The 18,814-nt window shown below is 38.1% G+C and overlaps 1 protein-coding gene across 25 annotated transcripts in view; it reads left to right on the top strand.

Annotated features, from left to right (window-relative positions):
• LOC127617366 (MAP kinase-activating death domain protein-like) overlaps positions 1–18,814 on the top strand; it is an 81,054-nt gene that overhangs the window by 46,608 nt on the left and 15,632 nt on the right. For 5 of the 25 annotated variants that reach the window (XM_052091133.1, XM_052090280.1, XM_052090893.1 and 2 more), the window contains 14 exons: positions 96–255; positions 498–607; positions 790–986; positions 1,079–1,332; positions 1,479–1,618; positions 2,703–2,801; positions 8,981–9,089; positions 9,760–9,946; positions 10,031–10,181; positions 10,541–10,744; positions 14,643–14,743; positions 15,627–15,710; positions 16,616–16,774; positions 18,471–18,588. In XM_052091133.1, coding sequence (XP_051947093.1) covers positions 96–255; positions 498–607; positions 790–986; positions 1,079–1,332; positions 1,479–1,618; positions 2,703–2,801; positions 8,981–9,089; positions 9,760–9,946; positions 10,031–10,181; positions 10,541–10,744; positions 14,643–14,743; positions 15,627–15,710; positions 16,616–16,774; positions 18,471–18,588 — 2,073 coding nt within the window. Of the gene's footprint in view, positions 1–95; positions 256–497; positions 608–789; positions 987–1,078; positions 1,333–1,478; positions 1,619–2,702; positions 2,802–3,652; positions 3,683–5,775; positions 5,836–8,980; positions 9,090–9,759; positions 9,947–10,030; positions 10,182–10,540; positions 10,745–12,062; positions 12,120–14,642; positions 14,744–15,626; positions 15,711–16,615; positions 16,775–18,470; positions 18,589–18,814 lie in introns of all 25 variants that reach the window. The other 20 variants (XM_052090126.1, XM_052090439.1, XM_052089960.1 and 17 more) reach the window with 10 other exon arrangements.

Raw genomic sequence — 18,814 nt, 5'->3', positions numbered from 1 at the left:
TGCACTTACAGTTTAACCTTAAAAACCATTCAGTGTATGTTTCTGTCATTTTGTGTGTATGATTAATATTTATGCTGTGTGTTTGTGTGTGTCAGATGTGTACGATCCCTCTCTGATAGGCGATAAGCCTAAGTGGTATGCCCACCAGTTACAGCCAATATTCTACCGTGTGTATGATGGAAACTCTCATCTGGCAGAGGCATTAAGTGGACCTCTGCAGGATGAGACCAATGATTCAGACCCTACAGATGACAGGTTGAACACAACACACACATACAGTACATACATGCATGTAATGTTCACTTACACATATAGACCTTTATACACACATTCATGCAGACACCTTTTCCACAGTCAACTCAGATTCTGTAAGGTTTTTTAACTTATGTTTTTATGTAGTAAAATACTCCAAAGTTCCTGGCTATTTCATGCCACACATTTTTCTACATTTTCACATAAACTGTTTATTTCCGTTTGTTGGTATATTTTTGTTTTAGTGGCAGTGACAGTGACAGTGAAGCATATGATGACTCCAGTTCTTCCTACTCGTCTCTTGGAGACTTTGTGAATGAAATGATCAAAGGAGACATACAAGGGGATACACCAAGTTAGCATCTCCATTTGAATCCCTTTTTCAAGCCTTTGATTCAAAACCATATTGAAATGAACCTAAATTTAGAGAAAAAAGACTCTTGAGAAGTTAGAATTTTTATATATGCTTCCTTATTGTTGCCATGTTTTCTTTCTCTCTCTCTCTCTCTCTCTCTCTCTCTCTCTCTCTCTCTCTAGATGTTGACCCCCTGACCCATGCTGCACTGGGGGATGCTAATGAGGTAGAGATCCATGACTTCCAGGATTATAAAGGGGAGAGTGGGGAACGTGACCCAGAGGGCCCTCCAGAGGCCACAGATGGCCAGCCGCTCCGCTCCAGTTCTAGCACCACGGCCAGTTCCAGTCCCAGTACTGTCATACAGGGAATCAACCATGTCAGTGCTTGCACAATATGTGTTATCTGAATCTAGAATGAACCATTCATTTGTGACACTTAAGCTAAGTGTATCTTTTTTTTATTATGCAGGTGCAGAAGGATCCTGTTGAGGTGGAGGAGTCTGCAAGCGTGGCTCTACAGAACTCTGCTCCAGGATTGTGTGCCCCACCTTTCATTAGACCCGTTCCTGAGCTAGATCCTGTGGACTCAGCCAGTAAGAAGCGAGAGTATGACAACCCCTTTTTTGAGCCCCAGTATGGATTCCCTACAGAGGACGATGTTGAAGCAGATGAACAAGAGGAGAGTTACACACCACGCTTCAACCAGAATCTCAATGGCAACAAGTATGTTTTCAGCACACTTCAGTCAGTCTTACACATAGAATTACTGCACAAACACAGACACCCAGAATATACTGTATATGTCAGCTGAAACAAACAAATGCACATACACGCTCTAAATATTCTCTCTCTGTACTCTGTTTGCTTAGGCCGTCTCGGCCATTAAGACCTAGCAGTCTGAAGCTTCCGGGTGAATCTGATGGTGAGGGAGATTCCAAAAATAGCTCTCCAAACTCTACCATTTCCAACAACAGCAATGATGGCTTCGGGGGACTCATGTCCTTTGCCAGTGAGTGGAGTGGGCAGAACATAACCTCTTTTCATTCCTTAGTAACTCATGCTGGGTTTGCAAAATTCGACACAGAGTTAAAAAGCACACAAATGATCATGCTTCTGTACATAATTGTGATTTTATTCACTCCTTTCTATTGTTAAATCTGCTATAAAATCAGATTCTTCATATTTTTTTAATAGATTTTAGGAAGATTTTCCTAAAAAATGGGAAAATACACACAATGTATATCATGTTTTGCCTGTTATACAGTTCACCTATGCCCCCTTTCCACCGCCATGGTGCCGGTGCAAGACACAGTGCCCAATCTAAAAGCTTGTTGCACATTACCACCATAGAGAATGCGGTTTGGCTCAACACTGACTCTTAATACCTGCTATTTAAAAAAAAATAAAAATAAAAAAATAAATAAAAATATATATATATACATTTTAGACTCCCAAACATTACTTTTGCGAATAGAATAGAAGAACAGGGAGCCCTGCAACAGATGTCATGGCCTCCACAAAGCCCCCCACTGAACATCGGGTCAGTCTGAGATTTCATAAAGAGACAGAAGCAATTGAGACAGCCTAAATAGACAGAAGATCTGTGTTGAATTCTTCAAGAAGCTTGGAACATCCTTTCTGCCAACAACCAAGAAAAACTGTCCAGGTGTAAGTAGGAGAATTTATGCTGTTTTGAAGGCACACTAAATATTAATTTAGCTCTTTTTCTGTGTACTGGACTTTGTATGACATTAATTGATTAAGGAAAACTATTCATGTCATAATTTCTTTTAAGAAATCCTCACTTTGAAAGTTTTTTACAAGTGCCTATAACTTTTGCACAGCACTATATATATATATATATATGTTGTCAAGATGCTGAAATAATTAAAGCAGATGTTAAAATATGTTCTCAAAACTAAGAGTGAGACTCCTAAACAAAGACCATGATGCGGCATGTTTTTGGCAAGGTTATGTAGTAACATTGTCAATTATGTCCTCAATCGGCTCTAGGCCCAGTTTCAAAAAAGGTTTTGGTGGAAAAGGGGTACTAGATGCAGTACTAGAAAAGTGTTCGTGGTGTGTATGTGCAGGTAACCTGTATAAAAACCATGGGACCAGTTTCAGTCTGTCCAGTCTGGCTCTGCCTAATAAAGCTCGAGAGAAGAACACACCCTTCCCCAGTCTCAAAGGTACACACAAGCCCCTCTGATCTCTCCATGTTACCTTCCCTCTCATCTACCCATCTGTTCGTCCTCTCTCTCTTCTTTAATCCACTCCTTCAGTCTCCTCTGTCCTCTCATATCTTTTTTCTCCTCCTCTCTCTTTTTTCCTCTCCTGCTCTCCAATGCCTTTTATATTTCGTTTCCCAGTGTGTTTCTCTTTTTAACTCTCTCCTTACCTCTATCATTCTCCTTGTTCACCACTCTCTTCCTTCCGTTGTGACGGCGTGTTGAAAAGCTAATTCGTGAATCACTGCAGTTAGGCTCACCTTGTTATGTCACTTAAACTGAACTCAAATAATAAAAAGGGTCCAGAAAGTGCATTTATGGATTCAAGGTGTACTGTATATTAAGGAATGTAGATGAGAAAATATGTATATTTTTAAAGATTTTGACTGTAATAGGAAAAATAGAATTTTTTTTTTTTTTTAAATGCAGGCATTAGGATTGGCTCCATCACTGATCTAAAACTTTAGTTTAATAGCTCTCATATTCCCCCTTTTCTCTTTTTACTTCTCATTTGTTTTGTTTATTCTAAAGAATATTTTAATTTTGATTTAACAGCGGACACGGATCAAGGTTTGTGGAAATGTTGCCTGATTTCTTTCCCCTATACCCACAAATCCTTTGTTGCTGCCCTGCAAGTGAAGAGTGCCATGCCCCCTTTTCCAACTCCGAGTAATATCTTTCAGTGGTAAATGGTGGCATTGACATTTAGCTCGGTCAATTTACAGAGGAGCAACCATTCGTTCTTATTGTTGTTGTTATTGTCTTTCATTTCTGTATGTTTATGATTTTGGATGATTTGTTTTATTGCTCAGATGATGGTGAAGACAGTCCTGAGAGTCCTGGTATGTTTCATATCTGTAGCCTGCCCTAATGATGAAAGAAATTGCTGTTAATGATACCATAGACCTTTTGAGTCCAGATAGAATGAGACGTTTTGCCCTGTTAACCTGATTTGACAGCCTTTGGTTCCTAACTCCAGTCCTGGATGTTTCATCTAACACTATTGAATCTGGTCTAGCTAGAAGACTAAAAAGCACTTATCATGAACTGATAGTGTGTGCTATTTCACAGTTGGAATTTATAGGAATTCTCTTCCTGGGACAGTAGTTTGGAACCTCTAGATATAGAGGATATATATCTGTGTTATTTTATATCCACTATAACTTTCCTCCTCCTTGTTCCCACTGTGCTCGTCTGATTGTCAGTAATGAAGAATAATGTTGACACACATTTATTAATCAACAACCAGCTCTTGGTTGGTTTCATTCCAAACAGTTTTTCTTTGTTGAATGTATTTTTGTTTTTGTTATGTACGAATGGTGTGTTCTGATTTTTGAAAGTTTTTGTGCTGTGTCTGCTGTGCGGTGGATCTTTCCTGGTGTTTGGAGTGGTTTCCCTTCATTTGTGTTTCATCTATATTGGAGACAGAGCTTAGGTCTGTTCCATATCTATCCATTTAAATTTTACCTGACTGAACTGTCTGGATAAATTGAAGATAACAAAACCACCCTGGGAGAAGTGCAGTCACTGCTCACATTTCTATTTCTGATCTGCTTCGAAACTGAAATGTGGTTTCCACCAAAGTCTTGTTAAACGAGGCTTTGAACTCTTATGGTTGTGTTGTAGGTGTTAAGATGAATATATGTAATGGTGTTGAGAATTTTAACTTGCACATACGCCCACTCGGGTTGAAGCAGAGCAACGTGTATGCTGCTTAAAGAGCTGGGTACAGGAGAAAACCTCGCTGCAGGGAACATCAGGTTAGATAGCCGTTCGATGCTCAGTGAACACACAGCCCCCTTTTCACTGTCACTCAGTGTAACAATACAGAGGAAAAACAAACGAACAACTCCAGTATCTCGGTTTATTAGGCAATGCCTCACAGTGTCATTTTGGAGAATATGCTATTACCATTTTGTCATTTTTTAGTTTTTGTAGGACACTGGTCTTGGACTTTATTCTGACACCTATCAGAATGGATGCAGGCAGCATCATACAAAAGCTTTTCAATTAACAATGCCATTGTAAAAAAATCAAATAAAATGCATTTATTACCCATGCCACTTTATTATGCAACCAGAATTGTCTGGTAATATGGGGATAATCCATATTGGGCTTGGGCAACTATCCATAGAGATATGTGTAATTTAGAAACTTATATACTGTGAATTCTGTACCTTAATTTGGCAAAACCTTTTTATTAGATTTTTTAAATTATAATAGTTATTTCTATTAAACTTTTCCATAGGCTAGGGATGGATTGTTCATTATTACCACAAATTTGCTAAAAACTGTTTGCCATTAGTGAAAATATTCACCACAGGACTGATTGCCAGTAGCAGAAGTTGTTGCCAAAGGTTTTCTGCAGGTTCACCACTAACAATAAAGAGATACAAACTTCTGGCAGTTATTTGTGGGAAACTGTTTTCGTAGAGAAATTCCTTCTTCTCAGGACCATCCCACCCCATTTTCTTGGCCACTTATATGAAGTCTGCATTTTACAAATTTTTCAAAAGAACTATTCTCTAGGGTTAACACTTTTTTTTTTTACAATGGAAATATGATTTAGTGCACCTTTTAAGATGACCATCTAGTTATATGTATAGTACAGCCAGAAGTTCTTTACATTCTTATGTCAGATAATGACTTCCATCATTATTCTCAGTTAATCAAAGCCTGTCAGGCCACAAGTTGTTCTATACTAATGGAAGGTTTAAATGTTTTCTGATGTTCTTTCTCTTATATCCTCTCTTTTCTTTAATCTCTCTCTCACTTTCTCTCATACTCCATGCTCTCTGCTGGTTTCTCTGTTGTATATGTACATGTGTCTGGTGTTTATGGTTGTGGGTTGATGTTTGGACTGGTTCTGTCTGGGCCGGTGTTGTTCTCTGTCCCCTCTTTAATCCCCTGCTCTAATTCTGGCTTCTGTGTCCAGTATTTGGGCTAAATTCTCTAATGGAGATTGTAACAGAGATCGGCCCAGGGAGCGGAGAAGGTGGGTTCTGCCCTTTGCTGCGTGACTGCATGCTTCTCCAAAGCCAGTCAGCTAAATCTCCCAGCATCCTGTTCCACCATTGCTTCCTCATTACTCACCTTTGAAATTAACATTGTGTCATATGTCAGCCACTGTGATTGTAACCAATTTTTGTTGTTTCACATACAATTCATCATGTCTTTTGTTGATTAACTGAGCCTGAAATGTAGAAATAATTGGGATTCTGTTAATATCAGAGGGAGAGGTTGAAGAGAAATTGTGATCTCACTGGATTGCAGAGCTCAATTAGACTGTCTTTAGAGGATTAAAGAGGTCTGATCAGAAGTCATCTCAAAATAAGTTCAGCCATGCTACAGGACTCATGGAAATCCTTCCAGTCTAGTCCTTCCAATGTATGATCCAATGTATGACCTACATATTCATGTCATTTTCTAATCAGCCAATCGTGTGGCAGCAGTGCAATGAATATTATCATGCAGATACAGGTCAGGAGCTTCAGTTAATGTTTACATCAACCATCAGAATGGGGAAAATTGTGATCTCAGCGGTTTCGATCATGGCATGATTTTGAATATTTCTGTAACTGCCGATCTCCTGGGATTTTCATACACAACAGTCTCTAAAGTTTACTCTGAATTGTGGCAAAAACATCCAGTGAGCGCAAGTTTTGCGGACGGAAACTCCTTGTTGATGAGAGAGGTCTATGGAGAATGGCCAGATTGGATCGAGCTGACAGAACAGCTAAGGTAACTCCAATAACCGCTCTGTTCAATTGTGGTGAGAAGAATAGCATATCTCAGAATACACAACAGGTCAAACCTTGAGGTGGATGGGCTACAACAGCAGAAGATCGGGTTCCACTTCTGTCAGCCAAGAAATGCCAGAAAGCTGAAGCTCTCTGATAGTTAATACTTGCTGATAGTTTTTTCAATTATTATTATTTATTTATCACTATTTATTATTTACCTCACAGGGAATTGCTTATAAATAAATCTGTCTTGCCTGATAATCGTTAAAAGTCCTGCTTTATGCACCAAATCGTATTTTTTTCTGGTTAATGGGATTTTGGTTGAACAATAAACTGCATCTGGACTGTTATACATTTTGGACTCTTATTACCTCGATGTCTGTGGCCGTCAAATAAGGAAAGATTTTTTTAAACATTTTATAAATCGATTTTGAAAACCATCGGCCGATTAATTGGTTATCAACCTTTTCCATCACTTTAGGTATCTTATTGGCAAAAACCAGTTTCAACAAATTTTTACACTGACTTTTGATTGCAAATAGTGTTACTGAGATACAGCCTTTGTGACAACTAGCCTTGGTCTCCCATATGGACATATGCTGAATATCTATCTATCTATCTATCTATCTATCTATCTATCTATCTATCTATCTATCTATCTATCTATCTATCTATCTATAGTGCTCTAAAAAAACGCTTTATTATACTCAGCATATAAGTTTATCTCATTAACAATGGCATCTTTTATTTATTTATTTTACTGCATTCTCTTAGCAGGCTTCAATTGAAATTCAAGTGTTTAAAAGTACTACTTCAGTAGGTTGTTAATGTTGGAATTTTTTAGGCAATGTTTTGGCATATTTGTTTGGACTTTTTTTTATTAAGAATATAAAACAATACCTGACAATATTTCCTGGCCCATTCTAACATGTAAGCAACCTCAGTGTGAAATTTGTGTAGACCTGGCCATCTGTTGATACACTGGTATGCGGCACTCACCGTCTAATCAGGGTTATGCTTTGCGCATGCAATGTTTAGATGTGTGCACAGAGTCTGGATAGACACACAAACAATGAAATGCTTTTCACAGAAAAGTGTGTAAGGTACAATCATCTAAACTGAGAGGGCTTTTTTTATTTTGTGTGTGTTGGTCTTGTTGCCATGCAGTCTGTTTCTCACTTTTTTTCTCACCTATTTTTTCACTCATTTTTCTCACACTGTTCTTTGCCATTGTGTGTGTGTGTGTGTGTGTGTGTCGTGTCTGTCTGTGTGTGTGTGCATTTGCACCTGCAAGCATCATTGCTCCTGTCGCTCGCCGGACTGCTCTAGTCCTTCAGTCGGTCTCTTACCTCAGTCTTATTTCAGCGTCATTAGTCTTGTAATACCCCCTTATTGCAGTGTCCAAAACATTGAGTTGTAAAAGAAATCCAAAGTTGCCAGTTTGTGTAAATCTGTTTAAAAGTGTTGTATGTGTGTTGACCTTGACTTCAATTTATTCATTTGTTTTTAGAGACTGGATGTAAACACATTAGACTACACAGTGTGTTTTAATGCTATAGTCATATAGTCCGCTATAGTCTTGTGTTTCTGATGTGGTGTGGATTAGGAATATGGTCTGTTTCACACATTCTGCGTCTGCATTGCTTGAGCGGTGCATATTAATTTCATTGCCAATATTGACAGTTACAGCATTCACACTGCTGGCAATGTAAGTTTTGATATTGTCTCTGAATCTAATTTTGCTGCACATCACACTCTGAACTCAGCAGAAACACATTGAAAATGCACTATAAACATAATTATATATACAATCTTTGGCAATGTAGGCTTTTGTCAAGCAACATACATTCAAATAAAGAAGCTATTAACTCACCCATTGTTTGAAAAATATGTCAGGCTTGATGCAAGTTACACATGCAGTGACTGCTGCACAAACATCACTTTCTAATCACTAAGTATGACTGAATCCAGATGAATTAAACAGTTTATATTTAATTATATTCACTTTGGGGTTTGGGTTCAATTCCATGCAAATTAATTGCCATTTCAATGTAAATGTCCTCCCTCTCTGCATGTTAATTAGACTTCATAATCATTACATTTGTAATTCTTAGTGGAAATCTCCTTATTATCCTTTTATAATTTATGGAGGAAATATCCAATGTAGTAACCTAGAAATCACTCAAGCACTGCAGAAGGATGTGTCAAACATGCTTTAGACTTGTGTTTTCAAATGTGATGTGATTTTGGATGAAGGAAATTAGTCATTTATGTGTGATTTGAGTGATGAACATTTTATTTATTTTTTTGTGCAAAATTGTGGGTGTGTGTTGACGTGGAAGCAGCTTCCATTTGACCCACATACATTCATATCAACAAGTGATTGGTCTCTCCTAGGTGCCCGAGCTCCCCGAGCACTGGTAGATCAGAAATCCTCTGTTATTAAGCACAGCCCCACCGTCAAGAGAGAGTCTCCATCTCCTCAGGGCAGAGCTAACAATACTAGGTACTGCACATGCTGTACTTGAGAAAAATGTAAATGTATTATCTCTGAATGACATTAACATTTATTAATTATTCAAAGTGACTTACAAATCAGAATAATACAGCTCGAAGCGATTAATCCTAGGCAGAAAGCAATTTGAGGGCTTCCATACCAAAATTATAATATAAAGAGTAATAGAATATAGGGTTTCCACATTCATGAAAAATCTGAAAATATCAGCAAATTTTAATTTCCATTACATTTCCAAGCCTGGAAATCACACATTTAATAAAATCTTGAATTTTTTAATAGAATGAAATTCTTGAATAGAATGAATATACTATGAATTGTTGTACTTATGCTCAGCTCTAAAATAGTTAATCAGTTAGAAGTTGCTATGTGTTCTATCAATAGAGAGTGCAATCTCTATAAAATGATCTTTAAAAATCCTTATCTAGTAATCACTAACGACTGAAAGTCATGGAAATTAATTGGTCAAAATGTGTACAACCGTATTGTACAAGTGGAGAATAGTAGAGAAGGATTTTTTGAGAACAACAATGAGTTAAGTTAATGATTTACTGATTTAAAAAATAACACTTTTGCTGGAAGTAGGCCAGTCATTGTCTTAGAAATTGCTTGCCTGTGAATGATTGATACTTCATTAAACCTGGTCTTTTATCTCATGTAGTGAGAACCAGCAGTTTCTGAAGGAGGTTGTCCAGAGCGTGGTGGAGGGGCAGGGTGTGGGCTGGCTGAACATGAAGAAAGTGCGCCGCCTGCTGGAGAACGAACAGCTGCGTGTCTTTGTGCTCAGCAAACTCAACCGTTCTGTCCAATCAGAAGAGGATGCTCAGCAGGAAGTTATAAGAGATGTGGTGAGTCTTGTTTGCAGAGAATCGAACAAGAGCATTGAGCTAAAGCAAAACTCTGTAATCATTTACCTGTTTCTTTGCCAATAGGAGATCAACAGAAAGGTGTATAAAGGCATGTTGGACCTGTTGAAGTGCACAGTGTCCAGTTTGGAGCACTCATACACTAATGCCGGGCTGGGAGGCATGGCCAGTGTGTTTAGCCTGTTAGAGATGGCCCGCACCCACTACCAAACCAAAGGTAATCTTCAACAAGCACTTCAACATAAACATTTGAACTTTTGAAGCAAAAGCGTTTCTTGCCTGCAAGCAGAGGAATAGATATTTGCTAACACAAAGAGTGTCAATGTCCAACCCATGTCTTCTGGAAGGCTCTAGTTCCTCTCTTTCACTGCAATGTGAAGCCACCTGTGGTGTCAGTCACCCTGCGATCTAATTATTTAACCTTTGGTTTCAGCCTTTATTTCTATACCTGTTTGCAGAAATCAACTGTACTCTACCAAAATTGACCTTCTGTCCCCTGTCTCCACGTGTCTTTGCTATTTCCTGTTTTTCTCTTTCCCATGCTCCATTTCCTCGGCACCCACTTGTGGCTTATAGACCCAGAGAAGCGGAAACGAAGCCCCACAGATGGGGTGAGCAGCCCAGGCAGTAAGGAAAGCCCATCGGGCCGAATGGAGAGTGCCAGGGCAGCAGGCGTGCTTCTGGTACCCCGTATCCAGTTGCCACCCGCCTCCTCTGGGAAGGCATCACAGCAGTTTGATACCCGGAGTCTGAACGAGGAGAATTTTATTGCCTCCATTGGTGTGTAAAACCGCAGTCCGCAACGCATGCCCCTTGCTGCTTGTTACCTTCCCTGAGCTCTCGGGGGTTGTTTGGTCCCTCTGGGCTGCATCTACTATTTCATTAACTGTCTACACCAGCTCTTTGCCAAAGGTTAAGAACTAACATGGCAAAGGGATAGTTCACCCCAAAATAAAAAATGTCATAATTTACTCGCCCACATGCAATCCAAACCCATATGAATTTCTTTGTTTTGAAGGTGAGTAAATGATGACTGAATTTTCCTATTTGGGTAAATCCATTTAAACCGTATAATTTTGACTGCTCCTTCAAAAATAGTTTTGAAATTCTGCAGTTGGAGCCAACATATGAGACTATTTCAAGAGGGCATTGGTTGGTGTAGACACATTACTGGAATATTGTGATGGATATGAACCCAATTTATGTACACTTCTTATGTAATGTTAAATGTGTGTTTTTTTTTCAAATCCCATTTGCCAGTCCTGGCTCCCTTTAATCCATTAGATGCATGTTAGTGTAACTTTTACTTTAACACCCAGATCTGCAGCTCTGTATAGTCGAGATTTCAATGGTGGGATGGTAAATATCTCTGACTGTGCCACTACTCTCCATAAAAGGGTCCTGAGTTGTTGTCTCCCCTGTTAACAGTCCTATGATGAGCACAGCCCTACAGCAAACCACAGAAGTCTGCTTACATTTATATACGGTTAGCCTCGCAAGTAGTCATTTAGATCCAGGCCTCTAATTGGCGGTTATAACTGGGTCTGTGTACAGGGGTAGTCCACCACCCCCTCTCCAAACACCAAACCTCATAACCTTGCCTTGTTTGTCTTTTAGTAATAATGCACCTTCAATTCTATGGAATGTTTTTGAGACTGCACCCCCTGCTTTTGCAACAACTCATTTCACCCACCAGCTGCGAGGCTGATTTGTCGTCTTCCTCATGCCTTTTGCATCTTCCAGGCCAACCACCCTTGCCTTGGAGAGCCTATTATGACTTACTAGGGTAGGGATAGTATTCAAAGGCATGAATGAGGCTGATTCTGTATAAGATCCAGCATTTTGGCTCTTCAGGAACAGGGTTGAAAAGCGTTGGATGTTTTGTAATGACGACTCACTAGCTTTAATTGAGCTTGTGTGAACATTACACAACATCCTTGTTTTGGGAAATTGAACTTTGCATTGTTCAGTTTAATTTATTGTTTTTATTTTGTCCTTATCTCTGAAGAACAAGCTCATCGTCCATATCTGACAATTCAACCGGCTCTCTGATTCTCTCTCTGTCTTTCTCTCCTTGCTTGCAATGCATCTTGGGTAGAATTGTGGAGCAAGCACCAGGATAACAGAAAGCAAAAAGCTTTGGATAAAGAACAGAGTAAGATCACTACCCTAAGTACCCAATTAGACTGTCCTCCACAGAACCTCAGAATAGGGAATCTCTCCTTCTACCTGCACCAGTCCTCTTCCCTTAAACAACTTTTTTATGTGGATAGAAACAGAATCTACCCCCAAATTGTTCTACTGATTTTCAAAAAAGCTAATTTAGACATGTGGCCCAAACTTAAGGTGTTGGCACACATATTGTGCTTAGGAATTGGTTGAGCTAAGATAAATACACAAAAAGTTAAAGATTGCAATCCAATGTAAAATTTGGGGTATAACAAAAGTCCAACACTGTGCCCTAACCTGATGCTGTGCGTTAAGATTCCAGCATCAAGCAATTGATCGGTCCATACTGAACAAGATAAAGTTGTGCGACGCAGCACAATTAGAACCAATCAGATTAACATATTAAACATATTTGATGTTTAAGTAAAGATCGACAAATTTTTTTCCAATATTTTTAAGATATTCAAGCATTTTTCTTTAATCGAATATCGTTTTTTAATATCGGATCCACCGATGACTGCCTCCATATGGCATAAGTTTAGGAAATTGCAAGCAAGACCATTGCAGCAGTGCGTGCAAGAGGAAACAATGACGGGGATGTCTACAGGCAGAGTAACTTGCTTTTGCAATATATTGCTTGAATTAATACATTTTATTAAACGTAAAAGCCATTCATACTCTACTGAGATGTGTTACATAAATGCTTGATGTATAGTTTAAGCACTAAGAAACGGAGATTAACTCAGATCCTGCAAAGTCCCAAAGATGTAACATTAATTCACATTAATCAACTCGAAGAGCCTTGGATGAGTACATGTTTGAAATATGATGGTTTAAATTATCTCTGATTACTGTGTTTATTAGTCTTGTAAAGTTGCCATTCAGGTTGATGCTCATGTTCCAAAGGATTGACTGTCTGTATGCAAACAATAAAGTTCAGCTCTGTCATCAGGTGTTTCATAAGGCAGCTGCTATAATCTAGAGATCGAAATTAAATAAAAAAATTTAAACTAGAGAAATTAAATGTATTAAAAAAACAGTTCTGCATGTCGGTTGTCGGATATGTAAACATACAAATAATCGGTGTCGTATTGGTTCAATATCAGTCACTCTCTAGTTATAAGGAGATTGTGGACCTCTGCCACACAGCAAAAATAGAAACGAAGCTATCGACAAAATGTACTAACTACTCCTCTCATTAACTAGGAAGAGATGCCATTTATCGCAACATATCTGGTTAGGACACAGTCTTACAGGCAATTAAATTTTGTTGTCATCATATTGAAATGATAGCGCCATTTGGGCCAGTATTTCTAAATGTGCATATCTGACTCTTGACAGATTTGTCCTATTTTTGACTCGGCTCTTTGCCACATTTGTTGGAATATGATGAAAAAGATTTATCTCACATGTTCTTGGATTCATCTCATTTTAATGAAGGAACGATTCTGTTCTCTCTCATTGAGAGATATTGTGAGATGGTGTGAAGCGAAGACGTCCAGATGATTTTACCTACTTCTGTAGCACAGCTACTTATCGCTTAAATATTTTACTTCTCAGTGACTGACCCATTGGAAACAGGCAGTTCACATTGTCTTTTCCTTTTAGTTCATTCTTGGTGTGTTTTGGGTAAAAGGATGAGATGTGAGATAATCTACATCATGCTGCACTTAGTTCACCCAAAAATAAAAATCCTGTTTGATGTTGTTAGCCTCAGTCACCTTTCAGTAAATGGAAAAAGATGCAGTGAAAGTGAATGGTGACTAAGGCTAACATTCTGCCTAACATCTCCAAATTCAGACATATGTGTTTGGAACAACATGAGGGTAAGTAATTGATACAGAATTTTATGTTTGGGGGAACTACAATAGTTGTTTATTAAATAATTGTATTACAGTTTTTGCTACAGGATCATCACATGCATCTGTGAAAACATCTACTGTTGTGAAAAGACAAAGAGAATTCTGATTCATGCATTGTTGGAATCAAAGTCTGAAGAAAAAATTACATTTGCCATGCTCAAAATCTTTCAATGACAGTTTCGATGGCTCCTACTGCGTAATCAGTCCTAAACAAGTTGGGGTTTGCATTTCCAACATCAGTTTCTCCATTTTAAAGCAGTGAGCACACAAATTGCAGCTGAAGCTTCCTTCTGTCTGATTGGTTGACTGTGTTTGCCTGCATGTGTGACTGCTTCTGTCTGTGTGTCTGTGATACCTAGCGCTACTGTGAACTGATCTGGCCCACTGTCAGCTGAACTGCTGCTTTGAGTATCCCCAATATGACCGCAAACTTGGCTTCTTCTCTCTGCCTGCTCTGCACAGTCCAATGAGTGACAGCTTGCTCAAATAGGATTATTTCCCTTGGTAAATAACATAACTGTAATAAATCTTTGTTAAAGTCTCTCTGTGGAACTGAGATAGCTTCGACTCCTGTCACAGTCATGCGACTCGCAGAATGCAGTGCAGAGAGTTAATGGATGGAAGTGCTGATGGTGTGTTTTCTACAGGGGCTGATGGAGCAAAACAGCGTCTAGAAGGTGGAGACGCTGAGGAAAAGAAATCTCAGATCAGTGCTGATAGTGGCCTCAGTGTGACTTCTGGCTCGCAGGTGGGAGTTCAACGAAAACCACACAATGGCCTGTGGGATTTAAATTTGAATACCTGATTACCTTTTTTGATATGTTTATCTTTTTTATTATTGAATATACAGTGGCCCTATAGTATATTTGAACACGTAAGTCACACTTACAATGTATGTGTCTTATTTTCCAAAAAAATTAAATAAAAGGTAAATATACTGAACAGAAAGACGTAAGCTATTACACAAGGTTTATGTGTTAAAAAAATGGGGTAAGAAACATGTTTTTCCTTTTGAAATAAGTTTATTCTTACCCCGTTGGCAGATACAAACATAAATGTCACAAAATTGTGTTCGATTTCTCTGGAATTATCTAATGTAATTTTGCTTTGGGAGTAAATGTATCTTGTTTTAATGATAGTAAGATATTTTTTTACTGGAAAACAAGACAAAAATAAAGAATAAGAAAAATATTTTTTTTGCATTGCCTTAGATAAGAAAATATCAAATCATGTGGCATCTGCAAACAAATAATGCTAAACCTTTTCTCAGAACTGACTTTCATTTATCAATTACCATTAAACAACTGGGGATTTTTAGTGGCTATATTTTGTCTATGTCTCTCTCTCTCTCTCTTACACATATACACATACATACATACATATATGTATATATATATTAGTTTAAAATGAGAAGCCTTACAAACTTGTTCTTGTGAAATGTTTTGCTCGAAAAGTGTGTTTGTGCCTTTTTTTTAAAATCAATGCCACTTGCTGTGATATGTGTGTATATGGTCTAAAAATACTTTTGGGGCCACTGTATGCAAGTATATCATTAACATATTAATATGTTTGCTCTCTTTGCCCTGGTTTCATCTGTATTACTTTTACTCATCCTGTTGTTCTTTCTGCAGAAGAGTGATACGGAGTCCCTGGCGAGCTCCGAGCCTCCTGCTTTGACGAGAAGCACAAGCCAGGATTCAGAAGCCAGCACAGTGGTAGGGCAAGGCCAATACAGAGACATTGCCATGCTTTCCGTAATTAAACCTACACCCGGATATACTCCTCTATATCCACATCATATATACAGAACTCTTTATTAGCAGTATTTTTTCATTTCTCTTCATATTGGATGGATTTTTTGTGAAGGATACAAGCAATGCTACTTTAGAATTTGGACAAAATAAGGTATCTCGTGCAGCTTTTGTGCCTGGAAGGTACCATTAGTTCATTTCATATTCAATTAGGGATTGAAAATCAGAAAAACAAAAATGACTTATTTAATTATTCATTAACGAAACCAATATACTATAAAACAACTTGTTTTTCGTAATTTTGATTTAATGCTCAAGTTAAAAATAGGAAATTAGAAAACTAGCCATGGGGGTCCGTGTATCTTTTGTTCATTTGATTTTCCTTTTAGATTCGGGTATTCAAAAACAAAAAACCAGTGGCTATTTGATTTTTGTTTTAAAATACAAAAATTTTAATTAAAATACAAAGCGTTTCTCTTTTTCAGTGTCAAAAAGGGATGAGTGATATTTTAAAAATAATTTGAGTTTCATTTTCTATTTCAGCTATTTTTAAAATATCACTCATCCCTTTTTGGGAAATGAATATGAAATGAACGAATGATACACGGATTGCCTATAATGTCTTGATGCATGATGTTGCCGGTGTAGGCAGCTGATATGGTTTTAGAACAGCCAAATTCTGTACTGTCACAGTCTCATTTTCCTGACATTGTTCGTCTTGTAAACCAGCTATATCTTCAGATCCTCCTTCATACAAATGCAAGTTTGTTTGTTTCTGCACTTAATTGGCGACTTCATCAAAATGCTTTGATTTGGTATTTGACTCTTGTTTGCTGCACCATTGATGACCTCTCACCTTCGATCTGAAGGTGAGTAACAGCTCAGGTGAGACACTGGGTGCGGACAGTGACCTGAGCAGCACTGCTGGAGATGGCCAGACAGGCAGACACGCTCCCCATCTCAACCTGTCCCGCAGCACACTGTCCGACAGCGAGATTGAGACCAACCCCGCAACCAGCTCTGTGTTTGTGAGTATCTGTTTCAATCATCCTCTTCATTGCTGGACTTATGCATAATTTTACATTCCCAGTATAGGGAAAGGGCTGGTGTTGCCTTTTGGTTAAAGGTCTAGGCATATAACCAAAAGGTTGTTGGTTTGAGCCACCTCACAAGGGGCAGTCAGTGAGCCATCACCAGGCTGAAACAGAATCTGCTCCCACAGAACTCCACAGAAAGTGCTGCAGATTTATGCAGAATTGGAGCGCCCATCATTCTACACAATCTCCGCCCCTTTTGTGTTCATTTATTAAATATGTTTTGCTTTCACAGGGTATCCACGGGTCCTTAAAAATTTAAGGCCATAAAAAGTCTTAAATATCTTAAATAAATTACAAGAAGTCTTAAATTTTGTTTGCTGAGGTCTTAAATTTAGGAGCGTGAATAGAGAAGACCTTTCAAAATTAGTCTCTCATGCATCCATCATTTAGCAACTGATGCTTGAGTGTAGTGTGAGCACGCCCAGGGAAGCGCATTTTTACTGAACGTACGATGTTACACATGTATAAACCTTCATAAACCTGTTAATCCGAAATGCAAATGGCATTATTTTGCGTCTCTAACACTATCATTAGTGTTAAAAGCCTTACATTTCATTCTTTCGAACCTGCAGATACCCTGTTTCAGCTACTAGTAAGAATGTAGTACTGTTAGCTCATTTTAACACAATTTAGCATGTTTAAATCCATTCTGCTGGTTTTTACCCCTCAAATTCAGCACAGAAAATGTAGGAAAAAGTTAACTGATTCCATCTGGTCTTGGCCATCACTATTGTGTCCTTAAAGTAAGGCATTTAAAGAGATACTTCACCCAAAAATGAAAATTCTTTCATCATTTACACACCCACATGCCATCCCAGATGTGAATTACATACTTTCTTCAGCAGAACACAAACAAATAATTTTCTAAAAATATCTCTGCCCTGTATGTCCTGTATTTGACCTTCAGAGCAGTGAATGCAAGTGAATGGTGATCAGACATTTGTAGCTCCAAAAATCAAATAAAGGAAACAAAAGTAATCCGTAATCCAGTGTTTAAATCCATGTCTTCAGAAGCAATTGGTGTGGTGAGATACATATGAATATTTAAATGCTTTTTTTTTACTCTAAATCTCCACTTTCACTTTCAGGTGTGAAAGTGAAAGTGAAAGGTACCACATGTTATTTTCAAATGTAAGAGTAAAAATTGACTTACATTTTTATCTGTTTCGCACCTACACCTATTATATAGCTAAAGAATTTATAGATTTAACCACTTGGGTCTTATAGGGATTTTTGGACCTATAAAGGTCTGATCATAATTCAGTTGCATTATATGGACCTACAGAACAGAAATATTCTACAAAAAATCTTGATTTGTGTTCTGCAGAAGAAAGGAAGTCATACAGATCTGGGATGACATGAGGGTGAGTAAATGATGAGAGAATGTTCATTTTTGGGTGAACTATCCCTTTAACCTAGGTTCCTCCCATGGGGCTGTCTATGTAACTTAATATGGCAATGTCACACACAAGTCGTGGAAACAAATTCTACAGGTCTGACCATGTGGGGATTACTATGATAAGGAGTATATTAATTATTTATTTTAATATAAACTGGTTTAAGAGTATTGACTTAAAGCTTGGAAATGAATTTTGTAATTGTTAATTTGTCAATGTCTTACATGTAGGGTAAAACCCATAAGCTGAAGCCAGGAGTGAAAGAACCTGTGGGTGTTAATAAGGCAGCACCAGCTCCGCCCCATGAGGATGTTAGCATGAGGATATACCTGTGTGAGGGGTTGCTGGGTAAGAATTAATCCTCTTCCTTAATCCATTCGACATTTCTTTCTATAATTCATTCCGGTCTCTCTACTTTTCTTCTCTGTTTTTTTTCTTCTTTCATGTCCACTCTCAGTGCTTAGTTATTAACTCTGGCATAATCATTTTCATTATTCATGTTAATAAAATAAAAAAGAATGCATTTTTATAAGTTGTCTTTGTTGGATTTCTATAATCATTGTGAGAATTTAAT

This window comes from Xyrauchen texanus, chromosome 1 (assembly GCF_025860055.1).
Source record: "Xyrauchen texanus isolate HMW12.3.18 chromosome 1, RBS_HiC_50CHRs, whole genome shotgun sequence".
Lineage (NCBI taxonomy): Eukaryota > Metazoa > Chordata > Actinopteri > Cypriniformes > Catostomidae > Xyrauchen > Xyrauchen texanus.
This window is presented reverse-complemented; position numbering and strand designations above follow the sequence as displayed.